We start from the raw sequence: 14,618 nt of genomic DNA on the forward strand, positions 1-14,618 counted from the left end.
GGCCACTTCACTTCGTAACTACTGTTTCCTGATTTGCTGATAATAGGGTGCTCAGGATATATTCTACCCAGCTATAGGTCCAAACGTTTTGTGATTAAAAGTATTACTGGAAGATACATTTCCAAACATTCACACCAGATTTGTTTCTGACATCTCCTTGTGTGTGAAACCAGTTACATCATCCAGCATTTGTCATAATCTGTACATTTCAATCATAGTCCCAGAAACATACAAAAACACAACTTCTGTGAATATCTTGCAATAAATCATTGCACCATCTTACAGATGTCTGAACATAAATTGGTTTTGGGCAGTTTTATAATCACTGACTGTTTCAGGGTAGATTCCTTGATTGACTGATCGCTAGCACATAGTTACCTGACCCTGTACTGTCAGCAGGTTTCTTGGCTTTGGGTGTTGGTGTGCTGGTGGCCATTGGCCCCTCCTGCAGTTTCCGCTTCTTTCCCCGACTGGGAGGGTCTTTGTCCTTGCCGTGACTTGGAGGGTCTGGGGGATCTGGTGGTAGGTCCTTCTGCTCCTTCTGGGTGCTTCTGCTGGCAGATCTACCCCTCAGTGAGCTTCTGACAACACCGGGGGCCTTTGCTGGACTGCCTTTACTTTCTGTCATCCGAGCTTCTTTTTCCCTCGGTGTCGCCTCTTGTGCTCCTCTCTTCCGTCTCCGTCGCTCCCCCACAATGAGGTTATCTGAGACGTATACAAGATCAGCCCTGAGTACAGCAAGTAAAATGGTGTAACATATAGCCATATGGATCACAAGTACAGCAAGCTGAACGGTGTAGCATATAGCCAGATCAGCCACGAGTACAGCAAGCTGAACAGTGTAGCATATAGCCAGATCAGCCACGAGTACAGCAAGCTGAACGGTGTAGCATATAGCCAGGTCAGTCATGAGTACAGCAAGCTGAACGGTGTAGCATATAGCCAGATCAGCCACGAGTACAGCAAGCTGAACGGTGTAGCATATAGCCAGATCAGCCACGAGTACAGCAAGCTGAACGGTGTAGCATATAGCCAGGTCAGCCATGAGTACAGCAAGCTGAACGGTGTAGCATATAGCCAGATCAGCCACGAGTACAACAAGCTGAACGGTGTAGCATATAGCCAGATCAGCCACGAGTACAGCAAGCTGAACGGTGTAGCATATAGCCAGATCAGCCACGAGTACAGCAAGCTGAACGGTGTAGCATATAGCCAGGTCAGCCATGAGTACAGCAAGCTGAACGGTGTAGCATATAGCCAGATCAGCCACGAGTACAACAAGCTGAACGGTGTAGCATATAGCCAGATCAGCCACGAGTACAGCAAGCTGAACGGTGTAGCATATAGCCAGATCAGCCACGAGTACAGCAAGCTGAACGGTGTAACATATAGCCAGATCAGCCCTGAGTAGAGTATTGCATAGATTGAGTCATAGTGCATAGATCCTATGATGGAACAATCTCCTGGGCTTGTGCCACAAAAGATGCTACTTCAACACAGTTTTCAATATTGATATATGCTAGATATTGTAAACCAGCAGTTTTACTTTCAGCAGGAAAGACCTTTGGATTAACACCATCATCAAGACAGTGATATGGTTAACTCACAAATCACAAAGGAATTTCTCTTACTGGTATCGGTAGTTTAATAAATACCCACACAACATCAAACTAAAGAATAAATTGACCTAAACCTGCATACACAATCGGAAAGATAACCATTGAAACATTTCAGTACATGTATGGCAGTAAGATCTCTTCCGACCATCAAGGCCCAGTGAAACTCACCTAGTGACACGTCCCCTAGCCTGGGATCAGAGGTCATCGTCCCTGGGGCAGCTGGCACCCTCATCTCCTCATCACTCATCAGGCAGCTGGCCTGACCCTCACTGAGGATCATCTGACTCCACGAGCATCTGAACAACACAACCACCACATCATGGCCAGTTGAACAACACAACCACCACATCATAGCCAGTTGAACAACACAACCACCACATCATGGCCAGTTGAACAACACAACCACCACATCGTGGCCAGCTGAACAACACAACCACCACATCATGGCCAGTTGAACAACACAACCACCACATCATGGCCAGCTGAACAACACAACCACCACATCATGGCCAGTTGAACAACACAACCACCACATCATAGCTAGCTGAACAACACAACCACCACATCATGGCCAGTTTAACAACACAACCACCACATCATGGCCAGTTGAACAACACAACCACCACATCATAGCCAGTCATGGCCAGTTTAACAACACAACCACCACATCATGGCCAGTTGAACAACACAACCACCACATCGTGGCCAGCTGAACAACACAACCACCACATCGTGGCCAGTTGAACAACACAACCACCACATCGTGGCCAGCTGAACAACACAACCACCACATCGTGGCCAGCTGAACAACACAACCACCACATCATGGCCAGTTGAACAACACAACCACCACATCGTGGCCAGCTGAACAACACAACCACCACATCGTGGCCAGCTGAACAACACAACCACCACATCGTGGCCAGCTGAACAACACAACCACCACATGGCCAGTTGAACAACACAACCACCACATCGTGGCCAGTTGAACAACACGACCACCACATCGTGGCCAGTTGAACAACACAACCACCACATCATGGCCAGTTGAACAACACAACCACCACATCATGGCCAGTTGAACAACACAACCACCACATCGTGGCCAGCTGAACAACACAACCACCACATCGTGGCCAGCTGAACAACACAACCACCACATGGCCAGTTGAACAACACAACCACCACATCGTGGCCAGTTGAACAACACAACCACCACATCATGGCCAGTTGAACAACACAACCACCACATCATAGCTAGCTGAACAACACAACCACCACATCATGGCCAGTTGAACAACACAACCACCACATCATAGCTAGCTGAACAACACAACCACCACATCATGGCCAGTTTAACAACACAACCACCACATCATGGCCAGTTGAACAACACAACCACCACATCATAGCTAGCTGAACAACACAACCACCACATCATGGCCAGTTGAACAACACAACCACCACATCATAGCTAGCTGAACAACACAACCACCACATCATGGCCAGTTGAACAACACAACCACCACATCGTGGCCAGCTGAACAACACAACCACCACATCGTGGCCAGCTGAACAACACAACCACCACATCGTGACCAGCTGAACAACACAACCACCACATCGTGACCAGCTGAACAACACAACCACCACACCGTGGCCAGCTGAACAACACGACCACCACATTGTGGCCAGCTGAACGACACAACCACCACATCGTGACCAGCTGAACAACACAACCACCACATCGTGACCAGCTGAACAACACAACCACCACACCGTGACCAGCAGTCATGGGAGTGGACACAGCAGTGGACTGATCATATTGCAATACAAGCCTATATGAACTGATACATTGATTTACAATAACATTGGACCACTAAAACATACACGTTAAGTTTGTAACTGATAAATTCTAATAAAATAAGTCTCTCAAATTGACGACAAAATAGATTGCCAAAGTCTAATCACAAGGTACAAAGGAAAATACCCAGGAAATGTCAATATTCAGTTGTGATCATGATACCCAAAATACGGTACTACTAGTCCATGAAGTGATGGATATAAATGTTCATGGCAAATCATACCATGGACAAAACGTAATTATGGCTTACATGTGTTTATGTCTTATGTGGAACAAACATAAAGCTTCTAATGACAGTGATCCTTGTCAGCAACAACTAGTATGTGAGGAAAAGTTGAGTGGCCTTACTGCTGAGTGTCGCCTTCATCCCTTGACACCTTGTACTTGACTCTGTCGCCCTGCTGCACGTACTCGACCACCATGCCGTACTCGAAGTAGCCGTCCGAGGACAGGACCATCACACTCTGGCCAATCGGGATCACCTTCACCAGCAGAATATCCTTGGCCTTCACATACATCTGGTCCCCGTCGTCAAAGCGGATGTAAAATCTAAAGGTACGCACTTCACTTAAGACATGCTAAATTAGGGCTCGATTTAAGGAACTCAATTAAACTTGCACCAGGTGCATGTTGACATGAAAACCTACCTGCACCAGACAAAACCAGGTTGCACCGGGTCCCATAAATTTATCAAAGTTGAAACATTGATGCATAAACTAGTCTAAATAAATAAAATCTCAGATCTCTATTGACTGTGTCATGATCTTCCATAACGTAATGGTGTTTTGCTGTAACACACAAACAGTAACATGTGCACATAATCTTGAAGTACCATCACTCTGATGATGTCACAGGGATTGGTGATGTATGGTAAAGAAAGCTACTCGGTATTGAGTGTGTTCAAAGATTGTTGTTTGAAAATTTTAGGGAAAGTCAATCACAATTTGAATTTTTTCACATGCACATGCACTTTTCCCCATTGATATTAGGTTGCACTTTTCAATAATATGATGCACTGTGCATGTGGTTATATCAAGCCCACTAAATGTAACATATGTTACATGTGCCGGTGGTCGCTCTCAATTTGGACACACAGGGATGAGAACGGATATTTTCCTTTTCAGCTGCAACTTCTTTGCAATGGAGCGTGGTCCATAATTTGGGTGTGTTTATAGGGGAAGCCATCAGATTTTAACAAATTGTGGTCACTAAAATGTGTGGATCTGTGGAAGATTCTCATCCCTGGACACACATACCATAAAATCACACTTGCATTATAAACATCTGTGGTGTTTTCTTTGTGTGAACTGTCAATATCTCTACATTCAAGCAATGTATGTGTTATAAGAGAAACAAGAAAACAAAGTTATCATTATTCCCCGCCATGGGGCACATTAGAATTTTGTTTGTTCATATAGTAGTGAACATAAACTACAAAAAAAAGAGTTCTATAAAGCCTTAAGAAGAGATACACACTAGGGTTGCTTTATGTCAGAAAAATGATTAAATGTGAAATTAATACACACAAAAGGCCCCTTCTCTGGAAAATATAATTTATGGCACTAGTTCTCGAACTTAGTCTTGATAAATGTCTCTTAGATAAGCTAACTTCAGTAGTTTCTGAGACAATTTGTCTCCATTGCAGACACTATTCACTTTGTAAAATAACATGGATGAACGCCTGTAACTGGATATGTTAAAAATCTAAAAACATGTAGCAAGGGAAAAAAATAGTTTACAGGACCAATCTTCAAACAATCTTGACAAGTATTTCATAGATAAGCATGCAAAGTTCATTCATGTAACGTCAGTAGTTTTTGAGAAACATTGTCCCCATTGCAGACACCATGCACTAAGTTACAAGCATGGAGCAAGGGCCATAATTCTGTATAAAAAGATTTATGGCACCAATTTTTTAACTCAGTCTTGACAAGTATCTTTTATATAAGCATGCTTTCATTCATGAAATTTCAGCAGTTTCTGAGAAAACTTGTCCCCATTTCAAGCAGTAAGCAGTTGAAAAGCACTGAGCAAGGGCAATAACTGAAGTAATTTAAGACTCCAATTTTCAACCTTATTTGATATCATGACCAGTAATCAGTGTGTAAAATTTCACTTCTCTAACTTTAATAGTTTTGAGAAAATTTGTCCCCTCTGATTAGCGAATGGGCAGACGGATGGACAGATGAAAAATAACTCCTAAGTGAAAGAACCACAGGATCTCCGGTACAACCAATATATAGCATGCCAGTGTATTATCATAAATACCATTGTCCCATTAGCCACCAGACTTTTTATAGATCTAAAAGTAGACATCTAATAAAATTACACACTTCTGTCCTAAATGGAACAAGTGGCATTATCACCAGGAAACTCAAGCTCTGCATCCCTTCTCCAATATAAGCGGATGTCCTGTACCATTAAGACTGCCCTCCCTGTCTGAAGACAGCTAAAAGTTCAATCATAACAGTCTTCTGATTGGATGATATATACAAAGGACTCCCTCAGAGCAAGCTGTAATTTCAGAAAGTAGATCTATGACGAACTTGTGATCAAAAGAGGCATCATGATTGGTTGATTCCATACTGCTTAGCAAGAGGAATTCTTTTTTTTCTTCAGTTCAGTAGATGTTACATATTTTCACATACCGTAATGACATGTAATCTCATACTTATAGGTGTATGTTATACCTACACAACAGCTAGCATATTATAGTTGGCAGTCAGGTGTACATATCAATATGCTTATCAGGGTCTCCATTAACAAACTAGGAAGATAAATCCTTCCAAACAGTAGTGGGAACTGTTCCTGCTCAACACAGGGAGAAGTATTCATCAGACAGATCATTTGTTGTTTCTATTTTCTGTCAACCTGTGTGGCTGTACTGTTGGAGAGAGGAAGTCTGTTAGTGTCAAGAGTGATGGAGCTGGTGACAACACTTCAGAAATGAAGGAATGGTGGCAATGGGTCCAGGATATAAATATCATAATAGAAACAAGACATAATGCGCCAGATAATGGAGAATGATAATATGTAACTAACCTTCCGTTTGGGTCAATTTTCAAAATCTTCCCTGGGTAGAAGTAGTCATCCTTCCACTTTGCCATCACAGTGGAGCCTGGAGTACAACACCAGATTGTCAAGGTCTTTCTTTACATCCAGCAAATATTTCTTTCAGGGTTCAAAGTTCCTTGCATCAGAAGACCAATGACATAAATCACTTTGAAAATAAGATCTCGGTGCCACACTTAGAAATGACATTTATGATGTTGATTATATGAAGGTATTTGTAAATGTACTTACGCAAGTAGGCACAATTTACACATGACAATTGATGAACATATGAAAAGATAAGGCAAAGAAATTAAAAAAATGTATTTCTTTTTTGCAATTTTAATATATTCTACATGTTGGCACACTTAAATCCCAAAGGGCACATGAAACATCTTTATACATGACCTGTGGCACACTTGGCAAAACCTACATCTCTCTCCTTGTAATTCATGTGTTAAATATGTGTAAAAGATATGACACTGTCTCCACGTCTGTGCAATACTACACATTCTTGAGTCTACAGATACACCACTCCCTGCAGTGTGTACCTATACCAATCTGTGTAATACACCACTCCCTGCAGAGCGTACATGTACCAATCTGTGCAATAGCACACACACGTGAGTCTACAGATACACCACTCCCTACAGAGTGTACACACACCAATACCACACACACGTGAGTCTACAGATACACCACTCCCTGCAGAGTGCACACACACCAATAGCACACACACATGAGTCTACAGATACACCACTCCCTGCAGAGTGCACACACACCAATACCACACACACGTGAGTCTACAGATACACCACTCCCTGCAGAGTGTACACACACCAATACCACACACACGTAAGTCTACAGATACACCACTCCCTGCAGAGTGTACACACACCAATACCACACACGTAAGTCTACAGATACACCACTCCCTGCAGAGTGTACACACACCAATACCACACAGATTGAGTCTACAGATACACCACTCCCTGCAGAGTGTACACACACCAATACCACACACACGTAAGTCTACAGATACACCACTCCCTGCAGAGTGTACACACACCAATACCACACACGTAAGTCTACAGATACACCACTCCCTGCAGAGTGTACACACACCAATACCACACACGTAAGTCTACAGATACACCACTCCCTGCAGAGTGTACACACACAAATACCACACACACGTAAGTCTACAGATACACCACTCCCTGCAGAGTGTACACACACCAATACCACACACATAAGTCTACAGATACACCACTCCCTGCAGAGTGTACACACACCAATACCACACAGATTGAGTCTACAGATACACCACTCCCTGCAGAGTGTACACACACCAATACCACACACACGTAAGTCTACAGATACACCACTCCCTGCAAAGTGTACACACACCAATACCACACACGTAAGTCTACAGATACACCACTCCCTGCAGAGTGTACACACACCAATACCACACACACGTAAGTCTAAAGATACACCACTCCCTGCAGAGTGTACACACACCAATACCACACACGTAAGTCTACAGATACACCACTCCCTGCAGAGTGTACACACACCAATACCACACACACGTAAGTCTAAAGATACACCACTCCCTGCAGAGTGTACACACACCAATACCACACACACGTAAGTCTACAGATACACCACTCCCTGCAGAGTGTACACACACCAATACCACACACACGTAAGTCTACAGATACACCACTCCCTGCAGAGTGTACACACACCAATACCACACAGATTGAGTCTACAGATACACCACTCCCTACAGAGTGTACACACACCAATACCACACAGATTGAGTCTACAGATACACCACTCCCTGCAGAGTGCACACACACCAATACCACACACACGTGAGTCTACAGATACACCACTCCCTGCAGAGTGTACACACACCAATACCATACAGATTGAGTCTACAGATACACCACTCCCTGCAGAGTGCACACATACCCATCTCTGCGCTACTTGCATGTTCAACTGGTGCTGCTTGTTCCTGCTCAGCATCTGTGGTTGTCTGGAAGGGAATCTGCGGACTGGAACAGAAAGTCACATCAAATAGCTAGTCTAAATGATAGAATGGATATCAAACCCATTCAAAAACAAGACAACAAAGTCATCCATATCCTTGCCCATTGTCCAATCTAAGAGACAATATGTGCAATAAAATGTGACACTGTAAATTATCCATCTGCTTGTTTGTCCATATGCTTGTGGAAGAGATTGAATACAAGAGCTACTCCACAAAACTTGGTACAAATATGTGCTTTAGTGAGACTGCAATGATAAACAAAGGTCATACTCATCTTATAGTATGTAAAGGCTATGAATATTTTGTATCCCTGAGCACTGCACAATTCACTCATTTAGATATGTGTGGAACAATATTTAAAGGAACCCATCATTTCAGCTATCAGAATGAAATGACCAGTTCTGTTGCATGAGACACAGTTACTGAATGTGGACAGAAAATCCGTTCAAACTTTACACATTGCACACATAAAACATCTCGTCCACGGTGACACATCCTGGTTACATGTATGTGCCAATAAACGTCACAACCAACAAAGGAAAATGCCTCCAAAAGGGTACATGAAAAAAAATATGATTGAAGCTGGCGAATCACAAAATGCAGTTGTCAGACACTTTGGTGAATCCAAAAGTGTGATATCCCGACTGATGACCGATATTGGCAAACAGGTGGGGTTAAGATGAGGGTGGGAAGAGAAATCCCTAGAAAGACCACTCCCAGGATTGTTATCTACCCATCATTGCGTTTAGGGGAAAACATTCATTTCTACCCCAGAACTGAGATACAACTTCAGGGCAGCTTCAGAAATCTGACTTTTGATGTCAACGACACGAAACAGATTGAAAACTGGTTCTGAAATCAAGACGTCCTTTCAGAGGATTGTGGCACACTGGCGCCTCAGACAACATTGGGCACAGCTGTTTGTACTTCAAAAAGCTTTTCCCTTATTTGACTCCATCAGTGTTTCTTCACTGACCTTATATGACCTTCTCCAGAACTGCTGTTTTCCGAACTTTTACTCTTCTCTCCTGAAAAACAAAGCAGTGAGTGAGAGAATGTTGTTTTACATCACAGTCAGAAATATTCCAGCTGTATGACGGGGGAGAAGATAGAGAAAATATTCAAATCAAATTCTAAGATGTTTGGGTAAAAGTTTAAAGACCAGTGACTGCACTTTATCCTACATCCCTGATTGATTATTTCCAAGGTAACATCATTCTTTCATCAGTGTCAAGCAAGATCCCCATGTGCATCCACATCAATTTTCGGTAAGGCTCTCTAGCTATATTTTTTGAAAATATAGTGCGGGCGGGCAGCATTTATTTTGTTTTTGTTTCTTTGGTTGTTTAAACTTTTATGTAACCAAATACACAGTTGTGTACAATCAACCTGGGAAGGGTCCTCCCTCCATAATGTATTGCTTGAAAAGTAAAATACTGGAATACAATATTTGAATACCGTTGGGCTACCAGTAAGTGCATATTACACGCATACAATGAGCTTTGATTCTATTCTACAAAGCGAAAATGTTATCGTGAGCACACAACATCAAAAGACGTATGTCAACAAATCCGTACTAAAGTACACAAGTTACTCCTAGTATCACACTATCTGGCTATAAAAGTGTTCATTGTGTATCTGGACTTATGTTGTAATCCATTATATTACTTTTCACCAAGATTTCATAAAATTTTGTTTCTATTAATTTCGGCTAAATCGTGTATGATCTGATGGAAATTCACCTTAACTTACAGTGAACTCACCTTATTCTCTGATTATAAAACATTGTCCGCCATACAGTACTCAAATACCATTGAATTTGCAAATCATCATATCCAGTGATGTCTTATAAAAAAAATATCATGTTTTCATTGATCAAAATTGCAAATGGCAAAACAAGCACATAACTATTGCCATCATGACCATAACATATAACACAAGAGGGGCAGTACATCAGTGCGCGCGTGAAGGGAAGTAACTGCACGCTATAAAGGATCGAGTTGTTTTTAAGTATTGTACCATTTCACTGCCAGGGTCATGTGTGTTCAAGACGCGGAATATTTATGGTTTTTAATTTTTTTTAAATGGAAATAGAAACGAAACGTGCGGCGGACCTTGTGATGATGCAGCACTGCCTGAGAACCAAGAACTTTTATTTTTTTTACCCTATACTTGAATATTTTTAGAATATCATTACCTGGGAGCAAATATGGCAAGATGATGTGAACCATCTCTCATGCCGCAGACCTATCCCAAACATATTCAAACCGGTGTGTCCGTGCCACAGCAGTCACAACATTGTCCGAGGCAGCGTTGTTGCCCTAGGAATTATGTCTGTCTCTGGACATAGGAATGAGCAATCCTTGAACTGTTTCATAACCACATGTTCACCTGTTGCTCAGAGTATAGCATTTAACAATATACTGCAGTCAAACAAAACAGCCACTCCTCCGCCATGTCCGTCTCATGGCACCACCATACATGCCCCATGCTGTCGATTCACATTGATTATGGGGAACACCAGAAATGGGCTTCACACAATGTAACCATGGGGGGAACTGAAACTGGATCATCGGCGTGATGAGCGACTGCTTTAACCACTAGACTATTCCACCACCCCAATATATCAAGAAATGTGTCATACCACATTGTGATCTATCAAGCTATGTATCGTATCACAGCTAAGTCTTTCATACTGTGATCTATCAAGACATGTATCATGGCGCGATAAAGTGTATCGTATTGTGATCTATCGAGATATGTATCGCATTGCAGCTAAGTGTATCGTATTGTGATCTATCAAGATATGTATCGTATAGCTATTAAGTGTGTCGTTACAACCCAATTGTGAATCACTACATACCCCTAGCAGATCTTGTAATTCTCTGGTTCTGTGATGGTGGAATATCAGAGTCTGTCGTCTGTAGCAAATGTAGTGGTGACTCTGCCTGCTTCCGCTGCCCAACAGACCCATGTATAGAAAACCCACCACTCTCCTGTGTCCGGGGTCGCTGAGCTGATGTGATTTCTGTTGATGAATCTTGGCTGGAATCAGCAGGTCGTTTCTTCAGTGGTGGACTTGGGTGGCTACTGACCTCAGTCCTTAGTGCTCCATGATGGCCTGCTTCGGCAGGATCTTCTCGGATTTCGGGACTTGTGAACAGAGAGTCTGACGTGCGCCGACTACCAGCGCTGCTGACAACTGCACCTATATGACTGTCCGTCTTCTCAATAACAGATGCATCTGGAGTCTTCACTGCTCGTCCTTCATCCACGATGTCTGACACAGGGGTTCTGTTTGACTCTCTGGCAACGTTCAGTTTAGGAGCGTCTTCAGTCCTGGAGATGGAAGGAGAACTGATGCTGGAGAAGGTGCTGTGAGGTAGTGACAGTCTGGTGGAGCTGGATGTCAGCAGCCTCTGGAAGGAGTCCTCCCTCCTCGACAGAGGTGCCAGATCTAAACTTGTCATCCCCTTCTCCAGACTGCTGCCTTTAGAGCCTGTGCTGTTGGATCTAGAAAACCCAGAACTGACATCTGCCAGGTCACCGGGAGTGAGGGAACTTGCAGTCCGAGAGGGGGAAACTAAGGGTAACACATTAGTCTCCTCACTGTGGAACGTTGTAGTAAACGAGGGTTCACCACACTCCTCCTGAAATAATAAAGACAAAGAGATGACTATATGTGAACTGTATCATGCTGAAGAATATCCATCAAGAATACATTTGTCGTGTTCTAGGTTCTCGTCTCCAGCAACCTTTGCTGGTCAGAAGAGGCAACCAAAAAGATCAGGTGGTCGGGCTTGGTGACTTGGTTCATTGCCTTTCATCGTCAATAACGGTGTGATCCATCGCTCATAATATCAATCACTGAATTGTCTACAGGGTAAATGGAGGTCACGTGCAGTGAAGGTAAACACGCACAACAACAGTCAGTAGTACATGTGTAGCATTATCTTTGTAAATAGTATGTGGTTGCATTTTAAAGCATCAAAATTAAACTAAGATGAATTAGATTAATAATCTTAACCTAAAATATTTAACATTTATTTCCTTTAATCCTTAACTTTAATCCTAATTAATGTTAACTTCAACATTTTCTACTTATTCCTAGGGAAGCAAGCTTGGGTAGTTCAGCAACTTCTTTTGAGGTTCATGATTATTGTCACCATGTCAGTCACAGCTTGGCCTGTGATTAGCTTGTTATTGTTCTCGGGTTCTGCATGATCTCTTCAATCATGGAAATAGCCAGGTCCCAACTTCTGTTGTCCAGTCGGCATATTTTGTCAATTCAACTTCTGAGAACAACTTATCTTCCCCGTGTCACATTGGGTAAGTTCAAGTCATTATTACTTTATTTATCTAGAGACAGGTGGGTTACTATGTGTTTTAACCATTGTTGTACATAGTACTTTAACTAGCATCATATTCTTAATTCAACTTACTTGTGTATTGGACTTAGGTATAAGCAAAGTGTATGTTCTGTAATATGTTTATAGTGAATGAGTGTCGTTTTACCCCACTTTTAGCAATATTCCAGCAATATCATGGTGGCAGACACCAGAAATAGGCTATACACATTGTACCCATGTGGGGAATCGAGCCTTGGTTTTCGGTGTGATGAGCGATCGCTTGAACCACTTGGCTACCCCACTGTCCCCAATCTTATCCAGATGAATAAAAAGAATACAAGTAAAATATGTATCATGTCATAGGTATATTAATTTGTACTATTTCTCATTCTTGTATTCCATACATGCTTGTGTATGTGTGATGAGGGCAATACTGAAAAATCAGATACAAACATCATAAACAAATTCAGGTGTCATCATTGGTACAGAACAAGCATGTGAAACTTCTGTTTCACTGGTTGGGTGCTTTCTGATGAAAATATGTTTACAAATACAAGAGCAACAAAATGCTTTTCAAAGGATTTAGGAGCATGGTCAAAGTGCAAAGGTCAATATTAAAAATATCACGATAATTGGAACGGTTACCCTGCGGACAGGGCCATACTGAAACTTGGATTCAAACTCCTTGAACTAATAAGGGTGTCATCAGTGGTGGGAACAAGCATGTGAAGTTTCAGCTTCATTAGTTTGTAAGGAGAAGATGTTTACTATGGACGACACACAACGCACAACAGATGCAGGACAAACAGGCATAAGCTCACATGACTTCCAGTTAGGCAATCTTAATACACATTTCTAGCATTTACTTACTTATCCTTGTATAATGGGGTTGTGTAAGACAATATAACTGTAACAGCTATCCTAAGTCTGCTCTTTCAGGGGCGGTCAGGTAGCCTAGTGGTTAAAGCTTTCACTCGTCACGCCGAAGACCCAGGTTCAATTCCCGACATGGGTACAATGTGTGAAGCCCATTTCTAATGCCAGCCGCCGTGATATTGCTGGAATATTGCTAAAAGTGGCATAAAACTATACTCACTCACTGCTCTTTCATGAATAAAGGCCCACATTTTCAAATACAATGGGGCATTTTAACATTGTGCTGTATGGGCAAGTCTAGGTGTACCTTTGGAACATTTGAAATTTTCACATAAAGGGTCCATGTAAAAAAAATCTAAGGGTGAACCCTGCTCTTTCCCGATCATCTTGGAGAACTTTGTACTCACCTCTTTCTTGACCCGCCCCACCACCTTGCCCTCTCTGTTGGTGAGTATTCTGACAATTGTCTCAATCTCAACAGTCTTCTTCTTCCTTGTGATGATCACCGTCTCTGTCAGCTGGTCTGACATCTGGGAGTCGGACAGATCTGCAGACTGAAACAATGAGGAAACAACTGTCACCACTATGTCATTCATAATGTAATCTGTAATGAGTAGGTTGACTGTAAACCTGCTTCGAACAGAGTATCAGTTACAACACAGTGTGTCAGCCTAATGTGGGAGGGAAGCCCCATATGATGCAGATGTTACCATATACAAACAGTAAAGGGTCATCATCATCATAACAAATCAGAGATTCAAACTCACAACTAGCAGATTGCAGGACGGCAATCTGCA

The 14,618-nt window shown here is 42.4% G+C and overlaps 1 protein-coding gene across 3 annotated transcripts in view; it reads right to left on the minus strand.

Moving 5' to 3' along the window:
• The window catches only part of LOC124131382 (TP53-binding protein 1-like), a 71,709-nt gene that overhangs the window by 18,918 nt on the left and 38,173 nt on the right, over positions 1–14,618 (minus strand). For all 3 annotated transcript variants that reach the window (XM_048397338.1, XM_048397332.1, XM_048397344.1), the window contains 8 exons: positions 14,229–14,375; positions 11,460–12,246; positions 9,573–9,624; positions 8,518–8,600; positions 6,526–6,601; positions 3,832–4,032; positions 1,788–1,915; positions 379–705 (listed from right to left, as the gene is read on the minus strand). In XM_048397338.1, the coding sequence (XP_048253295.1) occupies positions 379–705; positions 1,788–1,915; positions 3,832–4,032; positions 6,526–6,601; positions 8,518–8,600; positions 9,573–9,624; positions 11,460–12,246; positions 14,229–14,375 (1,801 nt within the window). The remainder of the gene's footprint in view (positions 1–378; positions 706–1,787; positions 1,916–3,831; positions 4,033–6,525; positions 6,602–8,517; positions 8,601–9,572; positions 9,625–11,459; positions 12,247–14,228; positions 14,376–14,618) is intronic.

This window comes from Haliotis rufescens, unplaced genomic scaffold (genome assembly GCF_023055435.1).
Source record: "Haliotis rufescens isolate VD_foot unplaced genomic scaffold, xgHalRufe1.0.p SCAF_1, whole genome shotgun sequence".
Lineage (NCBI taxonomy): Eukaryota > Metazoa > Mollusca > Gastropoda > Lepetellida > Haliotidae > Haliotis > Haliotis rufescens.